This window comes from Cucurbita moschata, unplaced genomic scaffold (genome assembly GCF_002738365.1).
Source record: "Cucurbita moschata cultivar Rifu unplaced genomic scaffold, Cmos_1.0 Cmo_Scf00050, whole genome shotgun sequence".
In the NCBI taxonomy this organism is placed as follows: domain Eukaryota; kingdom Viridiplantae; phylum Streptophyta; class Magnoliopsida; order Cucurbitales; family Cucurbitaceae; genus Cucurbita; species Cucurbita moschata.
Window position 1 is genome coordinate 612,728 of NW_019268566.1, and position 20,648 is coordinate 633,375.

At 36.2% G+C, this 20,648-nt stretch overlaps 4 protein-coding genes across 6 annotated transcripts; 3 read left to right on the top strand and 1 right to left on the bottom strand.

The window, feature by feature from the left end:
• Positions 1 to 25: 25 nt before the first annotated feature.
• On the top strand, positions 26 to 4,817 carry LOC111435600. The gene is made up of 9 exons (XM_023073010.1): positions 26 to 643; positions 1,555 to 1,694; positions 1,785 to 1,884; positions 2,018 to 2,116; positions 2,678 to 3,025; positions 3,372 to 3,464; positions 3,549 to 3,755; positions 4,278 to 4,571; positions 4,692 to 4,817. The coding sequence occupies exons 1-8, from the start codon at positions 248 to 250 to the stop codon at positions 4,539 to 4,541; spliced, it is 1,647 nt and encodes a 548-aa protein (XP_022928778.1). The 5' UTR covers positions 26 to 247; the 3' UTR covers positions 4,542 to 4,571; positions 4,692 to 4,817.
• A 936-nt stretch (positions 4,818 to 5,753) lies between these two features.
• Positions 5,754 to 7,649, top strand: LOC111435822 (60S ribosomal protein L13-3-like). Its single transcript, XM_023073387.1, has 5 exons — positions 5,754 to 5,892; positions 6,310 to 6,422; positions 6,524 to 6,657; positions 6,952 to 7,110; positions 7,198 to 7,649. The coding sequence occupies exons 2-5, from the start codon at positions 6,317 to 6,319 to the stop codon at positions 7,417 to 7,419; spliced, it is 621 nt and encodes a 206-aa protein (XP_022929155.1). The 5' UTR covers positions 5,754 to 5,892; positions 6,310 to 6,316; the 3' UTR covers positions 7,420 to 7,649.
• Positions 7,650 to 8,234: 585 nt separating this feature from the next.
• On the bottom strand, positions 8,235 to 14,182 carry LOC111435683 (SWR1 complex subunit 2). 2 transcript variants are annotated; one of them, XM_023073150.1, is made up of 12 exons: positions 13,872 to 14,182; positions 13,668 to 13,737; positions 13,245 to 13,316; positions 13,116 to 13,159; positions 12,776 to 13,031; positions 11,566 to 11,641; positions 11,329 to 11,448; positions 11,168 to 11,236; positions 10,384 to 10,426; positions 9,872 to 9,937; positions 8,858 to 9,044; positions 8,235 to 8,751 (listed from the first exon to the last, which is right to left on the bottom strand). In XM_023073150.1, the coding sequence occupies exons 1-11, from the start codon at positions 13,940 to 13,942 to the stop codon at positions 8,858 to 8,860; spliced, it is 1,074 nt and encodes a 357-aa protein (XP_022928918.1). In that variant the 5' UTR covers positions 13,943 to 14,182; the 3' UTR covers positions 8,235 to 8,751. The 2 variants fall into 2 exon arrangements, with proteins under 2 accessions (XP_022928918.1, XP_022928919.1); XM_023073151.1 differs by having other exon boundaries at positions 8,849 to 9,044.
• Positions 14,183 to 14,926: 744 nt separating this feature from the next.
• Positions 14,927 to 20,012, top strand: LOC111435685 (protein ORANGE-GREEN, chloroplastic). Of its 2 annotated transcripts, none has more exons than XM_023073153.1 (8): positions 14,927 to 15,337; positions 15,930 to 16,044; positions 17,416 to 17,532; positions 17,715 to 17,801; positions 18,010 to 18,086; positions 18,892 to 19,019; positions 19,147 to 19,283; positions 19,669 to 20,012. In XM_023073153.1, exons 1-8 carry the CDS (start codon positions 15,099 to 15,101, stop codon positions 19,744 to 19,746), a joined length of 978 nt encoding a protein of 325 aa, XP_022928921.1. In that variant the 5' UTR covers positions 14,927 to 15,098; the 3' UTR covers positions 19,747 to 20,012. The 2 variants fall into 2 exon arrangements, with proteins under 2 accessions (XP_022928921.1, XP_022928922.1); XM_023073154.1 differs by lacking the exon at positions 14,927 to 15,337 and adding an exon at positions 15,350 to 15,834.
• Positions 20,013 to 20,648: the final 636 nt, after the last annotated feature.

The window sequence follows — 20,648 nt, forward strand, 5'->3', positions numbered from 1 at the left end:
CCCCCCCCCCCCCCCCCCGTCTAAGCCTTCTCTCCTGCCTTTTTCCCCCCCAACTGTCTAACGGATCCTTCTTCCTCGTCTTCCTCAACCACCAATGGCTTAGTTTCCGCCATTTCCACCATTTCCACCATTTCCACCGTTCTCTTTCTCATCTTCCTTCGCATCCCTCTCCTCCATCTCCGATCTCTCGTAATTCCTCCTTCTCTCTTCCTCAGATGCCCCCATTTCCCTTTCTCCACATCGCAAAATGCCATCCTCTTCTTATTCTTCCTCTTCCTCTTCCTCTTTCCCCCCTTTTTCCTCTCCCTCATCGCCGTCTCTGAACAGGAGCACCAGCACCATCCAGAATTCGGAGGCCGAGAACCGTCTCCGTGAGGCGGAGGACCAGCTCCGGGAAGCTATTGAGGAGCTTCAACGTAGGCAGCGGAAAGTTGCGGCATGTGGATCTCATCATCACCAGACCCGGGAGCGGCCCCCGACGTGTGAACATGCTGCTTATGAGTCCTCTTGTGTGGCTAATGCCATTGGTAACCTCTGCCAGACCTTCCTTCTCTCTTATGGTGTTAGAGTTGGCATTGGTATACTTCTCCGTGCTTTCAAGCTCGCGCGGAGGCAGTCCTATTCCTCTATTCTTGATCTCAAGGTTCGTTTTGTTTGATGTCATTCGTGTTTTTAAATTGTTGATTCCGGTATTCCTTCTTGTTTTGTGAGATCGCCGATTGAAGTTTTGAATCAGGGCTGGAAAAGATTGTTGGATTCACGGTTTTCTCCCTTTATTATTGTTTTTATGATCAATATAGTTGTTTCTTATGGCTGCCATGTGACTGTTTGTTTAGGTTAATGCATTTGATGGAGATTATTATAGTTCTTTTTCGTTGAATTGTATTCTTCACCATGTTTGTTGGGAATGAGTTCTTATTGGAGGTGAGTGAAAACGAAATGGGATGAATTTTTCAGGGATTAAAAGAATATTTCCAATAGGAACAATCAAGATCGAAGTAAAGAGGGTTGTCATTTGTTTACCTCCATTTTTTTCCATATTAGGATTTAACTTTTTTCCCCCACAAGTGATTTATGTCCGACTGCGTTGTTATGTGTTTGTATTGGTTCATTTTTTTTCAAATGAAAGAACATCTTACAACAATGGTTCTCTCTTCTATGAATTCTCTGCACTTTTTTTTCCTCCTAACAACGCCCTGTAAAAGTCGAGCTAGACTTTTTGAGTATGAAAGAGACGTTATATCTCGTTTTTTGTGACGGTTTTATAAATTGGCTCGATCTATTTAGAAGTACAAAAATTCTTAGAGAGGTGGGAAAATTATGCTTTTTTGATAGATAAGTACAACAAGATAGGAGTCGTGATGGAAGTTAAAAGAAAGGTAGCGCTTTCATACTAGAGGGGCAAAACTTGGAAGGTTAATCTTTATGTAATGTGTTTAACTTTCTGCTGCCTCTCACATCTATTTAATAATTTAGTTCTTTGAGGATATATTGTTCTCTCCATTTTTTTTCATGTACTTGATTAGATTTTTCCTCCGGAACACTTTTCTGTAGCAACTTGTCTCAGAGAAAGACTTGATAGTGAGAGAAGAGGCATGTCGTGTTGGTTTACTCTTTGGTGGTTTTACTGGGTCTTATCATGCCCTTAGATGCTTGCTAAGAAAGTGTAGAAAGAAAGAGACATCGTTAAACGTGTAAGTCTCCAATCCATTGTAGCATCAACTTTCACGTCTTCATGATTCTGTTTGTGTTTCATTTTCTTCTTTTTAATGGATGATGAGCAGAATTTTAGCAGGTTCAGTGGCTGGTCTGTCTGTTTTAGCATTAGATGGCTCAAACCGGAGGCGTACTCTTGCTTTATATCTTATGGCTAGACTTGCACAGGTACAAAGCACACAAGTTTACCGTTGAGATGTAGCTTTCTTTCTCCCTTTTCTTTGGCTCTCTATCTTTATCTTTATAATTCTATCTGACTAGGTATTTCTTTTTACTTTCTTCATTTTCTTCCTAAAATTAGTGTGCCTATAATTCTGCAAAATCCAAGAACAAGTTCCACTTCTGGGGAAGTCACTGGAGACATGGTGATTCTCTTCTTTTTGCCATGGCATGTGCACAGGTAGTTTAAAGCTGTATGGGTTCTCTGCTTTCTATTTTTTGTGGAGCATTTGATTGGGGAGGAATAAAAAGTTCTTATTTTTTATTTTTTTTAATTTTTATTTTTATCATGTGATCGTACTCGTGCAGATGTTTCCGCTTAGGCTTTTGCCTTTTACATTATTTGTATTACTATTAATCCCGTTTGAATCATCAACAGTTGGGCCTCTTTTAATTCTACTTCCTTTGTTGGCCCTTGTTGATGCTGGTCTATCTTTTTGTGTACCTTTGTGTTTCCCATTTTCTCAATAAAAGATCTCTTTTATATCAACCAAATATCTATCTTGATCTCTTTTATATCAACCAAATATCTATCTATCTATCTATATATATAGTATATGTGTATCTCCTAGTCCCTCCAACACTACTGGTGCTGTTTTTGTAAGCTTCTATGGTTGATTTGCGGAATTTCTATTTCTTGATTAAAAGAACTATGGGATTCATCTCTGCCCTTATGATGTTTCTGGCATAGAATTTATATAATTGTGATAACCTCATACTAGTGATTAACTATTTGTTACAGGTTATGTATTCCTTTGTAATGCGTCCGGAGAGCTTGCCAAAAGCATATCTGGACTTCATTCAGATTACAGGGCCAGTTGCGGAACCTGTCTACAAGGCTGTACGAGATAGTTGTAGAGGCCATCCTGTGGATGGTGCTTCACTTTCTTCTTACTTGTCAGATAGGCAGAAATCTGGCTATGGAAATCTAGATGAATTTCCTTCCATTATTCCATGTAGTATAATCCATCCGGACACGAATTCGTGCATGGCTCACAATACGCAGGCAGCATCAGCCACATTCAAGAAGACATTTCCTCTTTACTTCTCTTTGACATTTGTACCATTCGTTGTTTTGCACCTGCAGAAAGTAAGTTCTCCCTAAAATTTTCTTCTACCAGGATTGGCCCACCAAAATTGTGTTCCTTGGTTAGAGCTGCCATTGTTTAGAATTGGTAGTTTCCCTTCTTTTTCCTTCACTAGGAAACAGAGGTCTTTCCATTAAAACTATGACACGTACATGAGAAAGATGTACAAAAACCAAGTAGTTACAAAAGCCTCTTATTATTTGATACGTGCATAGTTATATATATATTAAGAAGATTCTTGTCTTTTACTAAAATGATTAGATAGTTGTTATCCCCTGTATTTTTTGCTGAGATTTTTTTTTTCCATTAAGTTCTCGTTTCTAGTTATCATAATTCATGCTTTTGCAGTTCATGGATGCTCCGGGTCGTACCTGTTGGCTTGCTGTCAAAGGTGCAGTTCGCTCGACAAGTTTTTTATCTGCCTTTGTTGGGATTTTTCAGGTCAATGTTTTTCTGATCTGTATTCACGTTAATATCAGTTGAAGTCTGTAAGATAACGTTCTGAAGTATTTGGGATGATGCTAGGCGGTCATTTGTTTGCATAGGAAAGTTGCAACCAAAGACCACAAACTCGTATATTGGGTTGCCGGTGGAATATCTGCCCTTTCAGTTCTTTTAGAGAAGAAGGGAAGACGATCTGAACTAGCTCTCTATGTTCTTCCGCGTGCAGCTGATTCTTGGTGGTATATTTTGGTCAACCGCCACCTGGTTCCAAACATAAAAAACGCTGAGGTATGATTACTTCAAAATCAAATGTAATCGTTAAAACTTAAAAGTTAACTGTTTGGAGTGCGCATCAGTTACTCACGTCTATCTATGTCCTGATCTTAAATATGTTGAGGATGATTGGGAGTGAGTCCCACGTTGGTTAATTTAGTTAATTTAGTGGAAGATCATAGGTTTATAAGTAAATAATACTATCTCCATTGGTATGAGGTCTTTTGGGGAAGCCCAAAGCAAAGCCACGAGAGCTTATGCTCAAAGTGGACAATATCATATCTTTGTGGAGAATCGTGATTCCATCCAGCAATATACTTCCTCATATGTTAATGGCCTAGAATAACTGACAATGTCACGCTTGAAATCTAATTATTGCCACGTATATCGAGATACTCGTTTCCAAAATAGTTTCTATATTTGTGTGGAGGAGTTCTACAAAATCTCTACAGTGTATTAGGATCGTAAACAATCTGATACCTATGATGTTCTGTTAAATTTCTAACACTTTTCCTTTGTTTTGGTAATATGAGCCAGGTCTTCCTGTTCTCAATTTGTATGGGAGGACTCATGTATTACTTAGAATATGAGCCAGATACCATGGCTCCATTCCTCCGAGGTCTGATTCGTCGCTTCCTCGCGAGCAGAATCAGCAATTCTGGCATATCTTCCAGTCGAGATGTTTCACACTCTTATATAAACACACTCGACACCATGAAGAAACCAAATGTGGAAGATAGCGAGGAAGTCGAAGCTGCTCGGTCTCAGAAGTACAACCTCGAATCGATTCCAGGTTTATAGAATTGGAGCTACCAAATGCAAGGTCATGAGGTACATGCCTTAACTTTCTTTTTATTCAAATTTCATTGAGTTGGTTGATTGAAGAAGTAACTATTAGCCAACCATCAATTTTCTTCATGTACAAGCTATTTTTGGTATACTTTGTATTAGCGCTGGATGCTGCGAGATCAATAAGAGAGAAGGAAATATTATGCACACAACATTTAACAAATGGACCCTTTTCCATTATTTTTTTCTTCTTCTTTATAATAATTATTATTATTATTTGTTTATTTATTTATTTTTAATGTATATGTTTTTTAGGGTGAGATTTTAAATGGGTTTTCTTATAAATTAAATTTTGAATTAAAAAACGAATTTAAAAGTGAGATCATAAGTTTATAATTTAATTACTAAATTACTTGATTAATTTTTATTTTATAAATACCTTCTTCATATTGCAATACGACATAAAATCTTCAATATTCTATTCTCTACTCCTTCATGTTATCTCATTTGTTCTTTTAAAAGGCGGTGTTCTTGAGCTTAACCTTTACGTGCACAGTGGATTTTCAATCGGGTTCTTGTATTTCTAAGAAGACGGGCTAGAGAATAAACTTAATTTTCAAACTCTAAAAACTAAGAACAAGTCGTTATTAAATAGGATCTATGTCGATATTAAATAGGATCTATGTGTTTTTGCTATGCGAATAGGAAATGAAATGACGTGAAACCTACATCAAGAGACTATATTGAAAATCATAGAATCATGGTTGAGTTAGGACAACGAACATTAACTTATACATAATGACCGGATTGGTAATTTAACCTAATTGATTTCAATCGAAATTACCAATATAATCCTTACGTAAGGGTCATCCTACCCAACTTTCAGTCATGTAGACGTGGATGATTATCATAAGAAATTCCCAACCTATCATAAGATTTCCTTTTTAGAAAACCCGCATTTTTCCAAACTCAAAAAATAGACGGAATTTTAGGATTTATTCTTGTGGTAAATACTTTTATGCATACCTCTTCCGGTTGATCTATACCATACTCGATTCCCGTAGGGTGATAAACACTAGCTAACAGTCCGCTTGGTGCTAAACTTGGTGAGATTATTCGATTAACCTAAATTTTCAATTAAATTAAATTAATCCTTGGATTAATTAAAAAAAAAACCGTGAAATTGCAATCCGGCCCAATAAATCTGGAAATTTGTACAAGAAATAACCAACCCGGTCCAACAGAACCGGAAGGGGAATCCCTAGGGCTTTTGTCAATGGCCGCTATATATCAAATTTTAGCAGCCAAATTTGGAACGAAGGATTGGAATCGCAGAAGGGGGCGCAGAGAGGAAAAGAAAAAGGTTCATTTTCATTTCAATTTCAATTTCAATTTCAATTTCCTCTGTGTTACGTTCATCTGCTGACTTTAATTTGATCTTCGTTTTCGGAATACTATGCGATGTTAGATTAGGGTTTTAGTTCCCCATTTACCAGTCCTTCTCAAGCTGTTTATTAGGATCGTTGGGTTTCCTTTTATTCTTTCTGTATTTTCTTGATGTTCTATGAATTGTGGCGACATCGTGTCCGATTGTGGTGTTTCTTCGAGGGATTTGGTTTTATTTTTTCGATCGTTTCTGGTTAGGGTTTTACTTCCAACTAAGTTCGATATATATGTATGTCAGTGTATTAACGAAATTTATCTGCTGCCAATTTTTGTGACATACATAACATAAGTGAAGATTCTTTCTTTGGTTTGGATTACTTAAATTATTGAGCAGGTAAGCCATGAAGCATAACAATGTTATCCCCAGTGGGCACTTTAGGAAGCACTGGCAAAATTATGTTAGAACTTGGTTCAACCAGCCTGCTCGCAAAACAAGGAGAAGGAATGGTGAGGCCCTGTGTTTTCTGCTAGGTCATCCATGGCTATATATTGTATTGTAGTGTATTGTTCTAACAGATTTTGATTGTTCTTCTGTTAATCTTCGCTAGCCCGTCAAGAAAAGGCTGTGAAGAATTTCCCTAGGCCGACTGCTGGACCTCTTCGGCCTATTGTTCATGGACAGACGTTGAAGTATAACATGAAAGTGAGGGCTGGTAGAGGCTTCTCTTTGGAAGAGTTGAAGGTGGGATTATTTTTCTGATTTTGGAGTTTTTTCGATGATTTGAGCATATTTAACTCAGTTTATTTTGGCTGTTGTTTTATATTTGGACAAATGGAATGTTTCAAAGCATCTTCATTTGTTGATGCATCTATACGGTTGTGAATGTCTATGAATGTTTATCTCTTTTTGGAGTGTACTAGAGTAAGTAATATTCAAGAACACGTTTGCAAGTTTAATGATATTGTTTGGATTCTATAGAGATGATTCATTGGTTGCTACCCATCAAGATGATTGACAATTTTTTCATAAAACCAGGCAGCTGGAATTCCGAAGAAATATGCACCAACAATTGGCATTGCAGTCGATCATCGTCGCAGAAATCGTTCCTTGGAGAGTCTTCAAGCCAATGTACAGAGGTTGAAGACTTACAAGGCCAAGGTGGTCGTTTTCCCACGACGCGCCCGCAAGTTCAAGGTAGTCTCCATGCTCCTACTGCCAAAGCAATACAATTCATTTGTTAATGCCTCGTCTCTGATTCATTTACATTATCTGTTGTTGTAGGCTGGCGACTCTACTCCTGAGGAACTAGCAACTGCCACACAGGTCCAGGGCCCTTACATGTCAATTGGACTTGAGAAGCCATCAGTTGAGCTTGTGAAGATCACAGAAGACTTGAAATCCTTCAAGGCTTATGACAAGCTTCGTATTGAGAGAACGAATGCCCGCCATGTCGGTGCTCGGTTGAAGAGGGCTGCCGAGGCAGAGAAGGAAGAGAAGAAGTAAATGGTTTCAAGTTTTTAACTGTGCCCATATGTTATCCGTTGAAATTCAAATCGCTATAGTGTTTGGCCTTTAAATTTAGTATCCTTTTTTTCCCTTATGTGCAAACCTGAGTTCTGAGTTCAATTTTGAAATGATTAGAGATCTGTTTTTAGGCAATATCAAACACAACGCAGATTTCATAGATGTTGCCTCTTCTGATTTCTTATTCATATGTATTTTTTAGATGATCATCTCGTGGCTCATATATTTTTGTTTTTAAATACCATTTTGGTTCCAAACTGTAAGCTGTTTAATTTTGGTACCTTTACTTTAGAATGACTACTTAATTAGGAGAAATAAAAAACTTCACTTAGGAGACACATGTTCCGACTTCTCCAGAGCCTCCGGTAGCATGGCTAAGATAGTGATGGATTCTCTGCCCCTGTGGGGATGGAGGAACAAAAGTTTTGAGAATTCAAGAGGTCATGACGAGATGAGCCGTCATAGGTGTCAAGTGAAAGTTCAAATGAAAGGGCAGGTATCAAGAGAAAGTTCAAATGAAAGTGCAGGTGTCAAGTGAAAACGAGATGAGCCATCATCACGATAAGTGTCAAGTGAAAGTGCAGGTGTCAAGTGAAAGTTCAAATGAAAGTGCAGTGATGTATGCAGCTGAGGCTGCCTCTAACAAACGAAACTTGTCCTTACATGACCCGATCAATTCGATATAGCTTTGCCTGCTTCGTCAATATTCCTTTTACACTCATTTCTCGCAGCCCCTCTAGTCTCTGAAAAATTCAGAACACATTTTTTCTAATGAAAGTCACTATGAAACAATCTACTCGTGATTCTTCTTAATCTCATTTTCAAAATATATCAGAATCCATGTGACAATGGCACCTTAACACGATTACAGAGAATTGGATACAAAATCTAACCACCACCAACGCAAATACAGTATGATAAGAACAGTATTTGAGAAAGTCACTCCTCAAGAATGGCTGTAGGGCACGACAATTTACCCCGAAAATACAGATTCATCAAGAACACATCTGAAAGCTCTGTCAAGAACATTTCGTCCAATAGATGGCCATGTCTGTAAGAAGAACCTGCCTTGCAATGGTAGCAGAACAAGGGTCAGCTAATGAATAGAGATGGTTAACTGTTGTAAGAACTGCTAACACCACAAAGTGCACGCCCAGAAAGATCCCTAAAAACTGCAGACATAAAGTTCTGAAATTCTCTTGACGTGAAACCTATGGAGTAGGGAAATCCCAAGGTAACCAGAGCCAATGTCTTCAGTATCCAAATCAAAATACTGAATCCTCTCCCTTCCCGCCCATCCAGAACAACAAACTATGGTTATTCAAAATAATAATGATATTAGTTAATGAACATGGAATGGCGGAATAGACAATACAAAATTTAGCCATAAGAGAATTTACTATATTACCTTAACGAACTAATCGGAAAGATCAGAATCAAATGCTGGAATTTGGCGAAAACGAGAAAAGGGGCGCAAGTAGGAAATTTCATTTTTATTTTGCGGCGTTGATCTCTTCCGCCTTGCTGAAAACCCTTTACCAGAAAGAGAAGCAAATAAATATCCCATGTCCATTTCCTTGGCTCCCATTCCATCATCCGCAAATCTGCATCATATCAACAATTAGCGAGCTATTATTCTGATTGAAGGAAGACGCTAAATTTGAGATAATCCAGTAAAGCAGGAGTCTTAAAGACCATCTACTCTACAATTCAGTGCAGATAATTGGAAGAGTTGAGCAACTCTTTCATTTTTTTTCATAATATTAACCTCTGAATTGCCATGGTCACAGAGACACCTAGAGGAAACAGGTTACCAGTTACCAAGACTCTGAACTACCATCTATTAAAAGCACAGATTCCATGCTCTATAATAACTTAAGAAGAAGATGATTGGGCCATTTTGGGTACTCAAAAGAGTAGAACTAAGTGTTCCTGTCATTGACCTATTCCCAAAATCACAAATGTCGATACTGTTTTATACTTTGGCCACTTATTACCCTCTTGATGAGCCTGATTTAAAATTCGAGTTTTCTTCTTATGAGAAAGAGAATTGATGTACGCTCATTAAGGGTATGGTTATAAATTACTTGTAATTATGTTTGATCTGTAAGTCAAATAGGTTTCGTTCCTGGATGTACACAAACTTAGGGAATGCCGATACCAGCGACACCATAATGGAGCATCGGAAATTGATGATGTAGCAGGCAAAAATGAATTAACAGTCTTTTCTGAACTTTTATCATCAGTCACCCTCTATTCAACGTTTTCATGTCTCGGTTATACACAATATTGGCATATAATGTAGTGAATAATTTTTTTAAGAAGAATTAAACAGACTTAAAGAAAATGAAGTGAAGTGAGAAGTATACAAACTCAGCTATAATATAATGAAGAAATCAAAACCCAATAATTAAGCAAAGAAGAGCTGTACCGTTCACGGATTGTCTTAAAAGCTTCTTTCGTTGCATAAGGCAACCCAGTTTTTGGGTCACGATACCTGCAGCATAAAAGGCAGTAATTACAAGAGAGTAATAATTGCAGAATTGTCAAGTTCTTGATACTATTCTTCGTACAGTTCTTAGGAGCAATACCCTGCAGAATTACAAGCTTCTTAAGTAGCATAAGGTAACCCTCTTTCTGCCCTGTGTTAAAGCTCCGAGGATTGCACCTCATGCACTTTACTATTTAAAAGAACAATGATATAACCTTTTCTGATCTCTCCAGTTTCCATCATAGCCTAAATTTTAAGGAATTGAACCATGTTGCCTTTAGACTGCGAACAATTGAACCGGTCTAACAAAAAACGTTGTGGTATTTCATGAAGCACTTGAAGGGTTATTTTTTCAGATTAAAAGAACATCAGAACAATCATTTAAACTATCTCTCAGGCACACGAGGACAAGAACCAAACATTAGAAGAAACTAATGGCAATGAGATCTTACCTCGCACGCAAACCTGTAATCACACATACGGCTTTCTCTGGATCTAGAAAGAAAAAGGGAAGAAAAAAGCAACCAATAATTATAAGCATTACAGATGAAACAGATCAAGGCAAGATCAGAACCTGCATATTCTTCAAATACAAAGGAAGAGGAAAAGAACTAAAAACTTAATGGAATGAATTTGATACCTTAAAGGCACATCCCAAGGGACAATAGCTCTCGGAAGTAAATCAGATCCATTTGTTTAACTCATTGTTTTTATACTTTAGTAAAGAGGAAATAACAGTTTTTCTCATAAGAAGTCTTACTCTTGAAAATTTGAGAAGTTACCGAAAGAGAGGAACCAATGGACGAGAGGGCACTTCAATTTCGGGGACAAGGTACTGATAAGAACAAGATCCATTTTCTTTTCCTTATTAACAGGAAACAAATTTGGAAGAATGAAAAAGGTCCTGTAAACACAAGGAAGTAGGACGCTGGCCAAATTTTGCTGAGCTAACAGCGTTTGAGGATTCATTGTAACAAAAATATGCAATGAAGGCTATTATTTCAAGATTTGTAACAAAAGAGTTTTGAGAATTTATAGAAGCATCTGTATTTGTATGAATTAGGAAGTATTTATCTTTCATCGATTATTCCTTTTGTTCTCCTTTTACCTTCCATTAATTATGCACTTTATTTTCCTTTTGTCTCCTTTTGGTGTTTGTATATTTGAGCATTAGTCTCGGAGATTACTTGTTCAAAAAAATATTGGGTGGATGATTATGTACAAGTAATTAATTACATGGAACTGATGTGGTTGAAAGCTCTGCCTGAAATGACGATCCTTTACTGAACTCTAGATATGAGCAACCTGCAACAAAATACACCAATATAACTTAATTCCAAACATGGATAAGTTCTTTTCTGAAAGAACACAATTTTCAGTCACACTTCAGATGGTACCATTTCTTGACAAATATTGTATCCGTGGACCATTGTACACAGCTTTCTGTACAATTGCTCTCTTTTTGACTTCTTCTTCCCTTGCCAAAACACGCTCCAAATTCCTCAAGTTCATGATTTCTTGAATATGGAAGGTTAAAATATTAATTCAAGAAAAAAAAAAAAGAAGAGAAGATACATTCAAGTATCCACCCAGTGTTGCAACTTACAACAGCAAACGTTAACCATCAGTTTCACCTGTTTGAGCAGCTTCAAGAAGCATGTCTTCCTGACTCATCTTCTTCTCCTCACCTGGATTTTTCCTCTTGATTGGCTGGTGGACACGAAAGAATACAGTCTCACTCATTTCTAATACTAAAAACAGTCATTTTGAGAAAATTGTTTGATGGAAACACTAGAACAAAATTGAACATTGAAGGAAAAGAAGCAGGAAATGAACTTTTTGAGGAAGCAGGAAAGGAACTTTTTGAGAAAGCAGGAAAAAATGTGCGATAAATAATTAGAACCACACAAATAGGACAATGTTGATATGGATGTTAAGGCTTGCATATAGAAGATTTGGATTAGAGGAAAGCAAAGCATCCCTCTTCAAGGAAAAAACTAAACATTTAGAAGACATCTGGAAGTTAGCTAGATGCTAGATTTCTCACTTCTATAAGGTGGATTCTCTTTAATAGTTATTGAAAAATGAAGTTTTTATTAACAAAATTGGTGGACATCTTATCTACCATACTGATTTCTTACTCTCCTGAATACAGTGTCAGTTGTCTTATCTCTAAAAAAAAAAGATATTCACTTGTACGAAGAGCAGCAGTTCTAGACCTTACGACCTGAAGTCCATACATCAAAATAGTAAAACCATCAAAATAGTAAAACCAGTCCAGTAACTCTTTTAGGAGAATACATTATACATCAAAATAGTAAAACCAGTCCAGTAACTCTTTTAGGAGAATACATTATCCAACCAAAAAAAAAAGAGTTTTCTTTTTATATACCCAAACACTATTAAAACCAAACAAACAAATGGAGAACCAAATTTTGCGTGTCATAAAATTCAAAGTTACTCCAAAACAAACTAAATAGAACTCAGATGCTTCTGTCTTAAAATTTTCGTTTTTTTTATAGTTATTTCTGCATGTTTTTTTTTTCATTTCCCCTCATCTCTTAAACACAGAATGGATCTATAGATTCAAATGAATGGTCTGACATGGCACAATAAATGACTACATAATGTATAGGATGACAAATAATTTTCATGTAATTGAAGGATATTTTTTGATAAGAGTGTAGTTGAAGGATATGTGAACCCAAATAGAAGTTTCCACATCATAATAGTATCACCATATTCAATCAAGAAACTGCCTTCAAGAAAAACCCAAACTACTCTAACAAACAACAGTTTGGTCTACATCCTACAAATGAAAAGTCTCAAGTATTCAAGAGTCACCTTCATAGTGGCTTGCAAAGCTGCACGAATAGCATCCCTCTCAGCTTGCCTAACAATAACTGAAGTTCTAGTGGATTTCCTCACCGTTCTCTCAACTTCAGTATCATCTGGAGTATCATGATGTTCAGGAGGCGTAGATTGATCGGTCGATGCTTCATCTTTGGAAGATTTCTCAATTTTAGAAACAACTCTCTTTTTATTCTTGTTCTTAGAAGGTGTCTTTCCAGGAAATATTAATCGCTTTTTCGTTTGTGTTCTAGAAAGAAAAAAAAAACTCAATTTTAAAACAGAAAATATAAATATTATATCCAACATCCAAGCACTACAGAGAAGTGCAAACCTCTCATCTGCTTCATTCTCGGCTTCTTCTTCTGGTTCAGACTCCTGTTCATAAGAAGTAGCCATGTTATGAAAAACAGTTTATGGTTGACCAGAATAAGTCGTGAAAAGGAACTGAAACATAACTCACATCTTCATTGAAATCGCTATCAAATTCATCAGCAACCTCAGGTTCTTCTTCATATTCGTCATCAACCTCATCCTGTAACGAATTTTGAAGATGAATACGTTCAGAAAGGATATTTGTTTCAGTCAAAATTCATAATTGAGTGGACACATTGCAGCAATCTAACGGAGGACATCCAGACCATGGCGTTGTAATACGGAAATCCAACTGTGTAACTACATCTAAGTGGATGTGTACAAGATCAGTTTCAGTGAAATTTTCATATTTGAACATTAATCTCGCGTATGAGAAATGATGGAGAAACAGAGGAACACATTGCATAACTATAATCACGATTTCACTAGTAACCCCCAAAAAGCAAATATACGTGATCAATCATATCGTTCCTATAGAAGAAAAAAAAAAGTTAGATTACATTAAAAATACCTCTTTAAGTGCATCCTGATTCCAAAACAGCTCGTCTTCTTCAAGTTCATCATCAAGCAACTTGGTCATCCTGTAACCAATAAAAACACCCCATTCATAAATACATCAATTCGAAACATCTTGCATCAGTTCGTTGCCAATTCACAATCAAATCCATCTCCAAGGAAAATAATAATAATAGAAGATAGGCAAGTAGTCCAGTACCTCTTTCCTCTAGTCAATCGTGAAGAACGATCAAGAAAAACGGAAGCATCCTCTTCTTTCGAGGAATCCATGACCAAAAAAAAAAAAAAACCACAAAAGTAATGCAGGAAATCGAAGTTGAAGATTTAGAGAAACCGCAGCCGGGCACCAATGGCCGAAATGCGAGAGCCGATTACAATAATTCTCTGAGCTCTGAAACTCGAATCGTATAATGATTATAACTTCAATCGATGTGTTTGAACAGTAACGTAACAAAGAAGGGCGGGAAATTTTGCTCGATCGGATTCCAGACCTCCAGTTTCCCTCTAGGTCTTTCCACAAATGACTTGATATATATATATATACACATATATATACACTCACTTTGGCGCATGTGCACGTGTCATCGGAGAAGTTTATCCACTGTTTAATAAGTCTAAATTTTAAATGAATGGTATTGAAATTCCAATTTTATATTTAATACGTCATTTTATATGAACATTTTCTAAAATTTACGCATTCCATAAATATAAAATAAAAAAAATTAATTTTAAAAATAAGTTTATAAATAATATTTTAATATATAAATTTATTTATTTTCTATCCATATTTTCAAAACCAAATCAAATTTTAGAAATATAAAAAAAATAAAAAATTTCGATAATTATTATTTTTCATTTATCTTTCTCGTTTCTATATTTTTTAAAGAATTAGAGACAGAAATATAATTAGTAAATATTTATGGTTTTTTTTTTTAAATAAATAAAATAAAATTATAAAAAACGCACTATTTACTAAAATGATCGAGTTTCGAATATGGTTTAATTAAATTTAAATTAAAGTTTTGAAAATAAATTAAAATATGAAAAAAAAAATCATAATTCTAAAAAAATAGAAAATACAAACAAATTTTCATAGGAATAAATAAATAAATAAATAAATAACAATTTGGTCGTTTTCATTTTATCCTTTAAAATCGATATTTTCTAAAGCAACCACAAAAATTATTCATTTTTTAAAGAAAAAAAATTATATAATTAAATAATTATATCATTTTCTTCTTCCTATTTGAAATATGAAGAAAGAAACAGAAGAGAGAGAGAATATCATTCTTCTACGTGGCACACAGCGCTTGCTCAGTTCTTCGGTTTCTCAGAATTTTTTCCCCGGGAGTTGCAGAAATTCGCATTAGAATCAACGAGGATCCCAACAAAAATTGAACGATTTGCTTCTTCGCTTGTGTTTCCTATGGATCGTGTTTTGGTGGCTTCGTATCCAATCAATCACTCGATTCGACCTCGCAGTTTTCGAATCGATTACTGTTGGAGCACTGGTTTGACTTTCAGGTTGAGTTCTGTTAAAAAGCGGCAGAAATTGAGCTCAAGGTGGCGATGCCAATCCATGGCCTCGGATTCCGCTGACCCTTCTTCTTCTTCTTCTTTTGCTCCGTCTATAGAATCTGATCCTTCTGATAAAAATTCTGCCAGGTAGGTCAATTCTTGCTTGTGGTAGCTCTGTATCTGGTTGTTGTTGAAGCACTTTGAGGCAACCTCTAGGAAGTGATATAATTGTTCATCTGCGGTGTTTTATGTTGGTTCATATGATGAAATTGTAAAATGGCTGGATAATTTCTCGTGTCTTTTACTTTTTGAGCACTGCTACTTGAAAATGCGCCGACTACTTCGAGTCAGTTTATTTTCGCAAGTTGTCAATTCACTGCGTGGAAGTGTGTGGCGTAATTGTCTAGCAAAGCAGGAAGGGGAAAATGCTCGCGCTCTGAGTGAACGCTTGGGCTGGAGTGACTGGTCGTTTGTGTTCTCATGATTTGAAGAATTTTCTTCAAATCAGTATTGCAAATTCCATAAGTTCTTATCTTATGGATTTGCACTGGTATTGGGACCCTTTCTGAGCCCTGAGAATATGTGGAGCTGGGCATGTTCGAGGAATTGTTTCTTAGATGTTGTCACGTTCATGGCAGTAGGAAGTTTGTATTTGTAGTATTCTCTTTGGTTTTCTTGTTGACAATTAGGAATATTTTATCTGAACGTTAAATTTTAACATAACATGATTTATATGCAGTTTTTGTATCATAGAGGGACCTGAAACAGTTGAAGGTTTTGCAAAAATGGAACTGCAAGAAATTCAAGAGAACATTCGAAGTCGTCGAAACAAAATTTTCTTGCATATGGAAGAGGTGAGAATTAGTGGACATTTTGCGTGGTAGTATAAACTATTCTCATGAACTGATTGCCTTTATTTGATTATTCATGGATTTGAATTTCGAAGTATTTAGATGTGTCCAAAATTTCAATAGCTTGAAAAAACCTAAGGCGTTCATCTAGGGGGCGGTGCTAGGTATTAGTATTATTGTTTAAACAGCTTGGGTTCTGATTCCTTCATTGTTGTTCTAAAATTCAAAAATTAGTTTCTGTTGAACCTAAACAATCTGAATTTATTGATGCAAAAGGCATACATATTATGTAGGCTTACATTACTTATATAGTTTTAATCCTCCACTAGATTTTGCATTAACCAATTTTCAGTCTTGAATTCTGAGTAGTTAATTCAGTCTTATTACTCTTAGACTGCCTTTCTGTTAACTTTCAGCCAAAAATATCTAAATTATTTATGTGGGATGTTGTGGATAAAGATAGAGAACATCATCTTGTCAATTGGTCTATTGTTTACAAGTCCAATTAGGAAATGATTTTCTTAATGGCAAACAATTTTTTTCGTACTATCGATGAAATTATTTCTTGTCCCCCAAAAAAAGTGCCAGACAACTTTTGAGGTTTCTTGTTTAGTTTCTGTTTGTGGCATGCTGAATACGAGATTATTAAAAACAAGTAGGATTTTAGAACAGTGGAGAGGGAGCGTTTTGAAGTTGGATCAGCCCACTCTTGAACTCTTAAAGGCATCTTGAGTCACTTTTTGACTCCAAATGCAATGAGGTGTTAGGTATCTCATCCACACTAAAAGAGAGAGAGTAAGTTGTGTCTCCCACGTTGTGGACAAGAAAAGTGTTGGTATGCAAGTGCTGTTTGTTGAGTCATGTCAAAGGTCAAGAGAGAAGTGTCATGATGCGATCGAGGATGACGGTACATCATCTAACGCACCAAGAAGATTAGGTAAGATTGTCAAGTTAAGGTGTAAGCAAGAATAGAAGCAATGATGTAAATCGGTTCTATCATGAGTTTTGACAATGGCTATAGAGTTAAATCCGTATAAGTGAAAGATGTAAACTCATCAAGCTTGGTGTCAATTGGACATCAGATAGATGCTCCACCTTGGTCTATGACTCACCACCTTGATGTGCATGGGTCAAATATTTCTTATATGTACTATAGAGGGGCATGGTATTGGCACTCTACCACACTCTTGGGCCTCATGGTCTAATTGAGCCATACCATGGCATATACATATCTCATGACATGGTGAGTACTATCGGGGAAAAACTTTGGACAAAAGTTTTGATTCTCCCCATATTCATTCTAGTGTTTGAAAACAAAATATGTTGGTTCTCCTTCCCCTTCATATTTTTTTGGAAATGCTCCAATCTTTGTAGGTTCGTCGGCTGAGGATACAGCAGAGAATAAAAAATGCTGAACTTGGAATTTCAAAGGAAGAGCGAGAAAACGAACTACCCAATTTTCCATCGTTCATTCCATTTTTACCCCCCCTGGTATGCTTTATTCCCCAGCAGTTTCTTTCTCCATGTTATTGTTGATTTCTTTTCAATTCTTGATAGTTATTCTGCCACTAAGAAACATGGTATCTGTAATTTTTTCGCTAGCCATATCATCTGGAGTTCTTTCTTTTCAACTACTTGTTGATCACCATACAAACATGCTACTATACTTGCAGACTTCAGCGAATCTGAAGCTGTACTATGTTACATGTTCTTCTCTTATCATTGGCATAGTGCTATTTGGAGGCCTATTAGCACCCACGGTAATCTATTTGCCACCCTATAGTCCTCTGTATGCTCCTTTAGTGCCTCTGGGCGTTTCTAATGCAATCGTACCTGTTTTATATAAAACACGTTCGATGAGTCATCTTGTCCATTAGGGGCAGTAAGCAGTTTTTTATTACATCATGTAAGTTTTTTTCAAATTTGGAATGGACTAATGTTTCCTTCATCTTTTCTCTTACATTTAAGCTTGAGCTGAAGCTGGGACTCGGAGGCACATCATATGTAGATTTTATCCGTAGTATGAATCTTCCAATGCAACTAAGGTGAGCTAATACTCTCTCTTAATCAAAGATTAAAATATTCACGTCGATATCGATATTGAAATTTTGATTTTACGAATAGATCAATATCGACAAATATTTCTGCAATGAGTTGTCTTTACTTCATATATGTGTCAAAGATATCAGCTAATACTAAATATCGACATCGAACTCTCTGATTCAAAGATGTATCGTTGTATTGACAGATATTTTAATCCATGCTCTGAATTTTTTGATTTATTTTTTATAAAGGCTCCATTAAAATTTGTTGAGACTCAATTAATATGCATAAATTTGAAATTATTAGTCGCTGTACAGGGAATCGATATCATAGCATGTTACAGCTTTCTTAGATTATTATGTTAGTTCAGCTGCCATCGTAAATTTCTCATGTTTTCTTTCCAATAAATAAATAAAAAGGAAACTTCCAAAATTGAGTGGATCAGCAACCTTCGTAGGATTTTAAACTTTTGGTACGCAAAATTTCTTATAATGATTAATTTTCTGTATTTTCCTTTGGTAAGGGGTTATTTTATGGTTGATTATAAGATTTGATATGCTCTTTGTTGCGTTCTTTCATTACTCAAGACGTTGCAGTTAGAATCTCATACTGAGGATCTTGAGACCTATTTCTACTTAGTGTATGTGGATTATGCAGTGTGTGTGCAAGTAAACTACTAAAAAATTTTAATTTTTGTAAGAATTTGCCCACTTTGGAATTCAGATCAGTGGCATTAATGTTAAATTGCTTCTCTTCATGCAAGTTTTAAATTCATATGTTCATATGTTTTTCTGTGACAAAGTGCAGTCAGGTTGATCCGATCGTGGCATCTTTCTCCGGAGGAGCAGTCGGGGTGATCTCGGCACTAATGGTTGTTGAAGCAAACAATGTAAAGCAACAGGAGCATAAAAGATGTAAATACTGTCTTGGCACTGGTATGGCTTGAGCACTTGTGTTCAGTATAGAAACTGAGTTCCTAACTTGATTGAAGACATTGTTCATAATTATTTTTGTTGAAGTTTCATTCTCAATCTTCGGGATGTACATTTGTAATTGGACCAGGATACTTGGCCTGCGCTCGCTGCTCAAACACGGGAGCTCTTGTGCTGACCCAGCCAGTATCAACCTTAAGTGGTGGAGATCAGCCTTTGTCGCCACCAAAGACTGAAAGATGCCAAAATTGTTCAGGGTCGGGAAAGGTATGATTTCTTGAACTACCACTTATACTTTCACCATCTTTGAGGTTAGTTACAAGAAGCTGTGAATTTAGAAACCTTGAATGGTGATGGAAATCCATTTTAAAATCCAATATTTAACCAATAGTTTTAAATATTTGTTCATATAGATCTTCTTATTGGCTAATCTTTGGTTAAATAATAATAATAATTACAAATAGTGACAATAAGTAAGTTATTATTGTTTTAATAAAATTTGAAAGACTAAATATTAGAGTTGAGAGGTTATGGCTAAATTTGATCAGTTCTATACCCAAAAGTTTTGTGGGATTGAGGGACTTTCCACCATTTTATTTAGATCAATGAACATCGTGAAGCTAGCTTTCTAACTCCAAATTCTATTTTGTAGGTTATGTGCCCTACATGCCTTTGCACTGGTATGGCAATGGCAAGCGAACACGACCCACGAATAGACCCCTTTGATTAGACTTCGGTTTTGCATAGTCAAATATATATATGTATGTATGTATATATCTATATATGCATCAGAACTTTGTGTGCGGAGGACTTCGCTCCTTGAAGGGATAGAAAAATGTAATCCCTTACCTTTTTGTACGATGTAACTGTATCCGAGCTATATTTCATGTTGGATAGAGCATTGGTCTGGATGTTATAACTGTACCTTCTAGGGAAATTTCTCAAGTTTTGATTAATGGTTCATTGAATCTAATGCTGAGGCTGATAATTGAACTATATGCATATCTAGTTATGGTTGATATGAAAATGAAAGGTGGATTTGGATTGGATTGAGTTGCTATGAGTTAGATTGGGATGCAATGAAAGGGGGGATAAAATGTCATTTTGGGCATAAATGCCTATTTAGGCTGTATACTGTTAAATCTAGCAGTTTGAAAGGCCATGATACAAAAATATGAGACATACAAGTTACAAGTGCCTAAAAAAATGTTATTCTTTCGTAAAGAAGATCAAACAAAAGTTACAAGAACATGATACCTATATCTATGTTAAACGAACACGACTCTCCACAATGATATGATATTGTCCACTTTGAGCATAAGCTCTCGTGGCTTTGCTTTAAGCTTCCCCAGAAGGCCTCCTACCAATAGAGATAGTATTCCTTGATTATAAACCCATGATCATTCCCTAAATTAGCCGATGTGGGACTTCCATCCAACAACCTATACTTGAGGTTCTTGCCTCAATTAAGCGTTAGAGCTGAAAAGGTCTACCTAGGTGTGACAAAGAAAGGATGGTCATCATTGTGCCCGTGCCATAGTGACACGCGACACATTATTGCAAAAAAAAGGATGGTCATAATTTTGAATACACTTCAGTGATTATCATAGTGTCGTCTACGAAAATTCTACG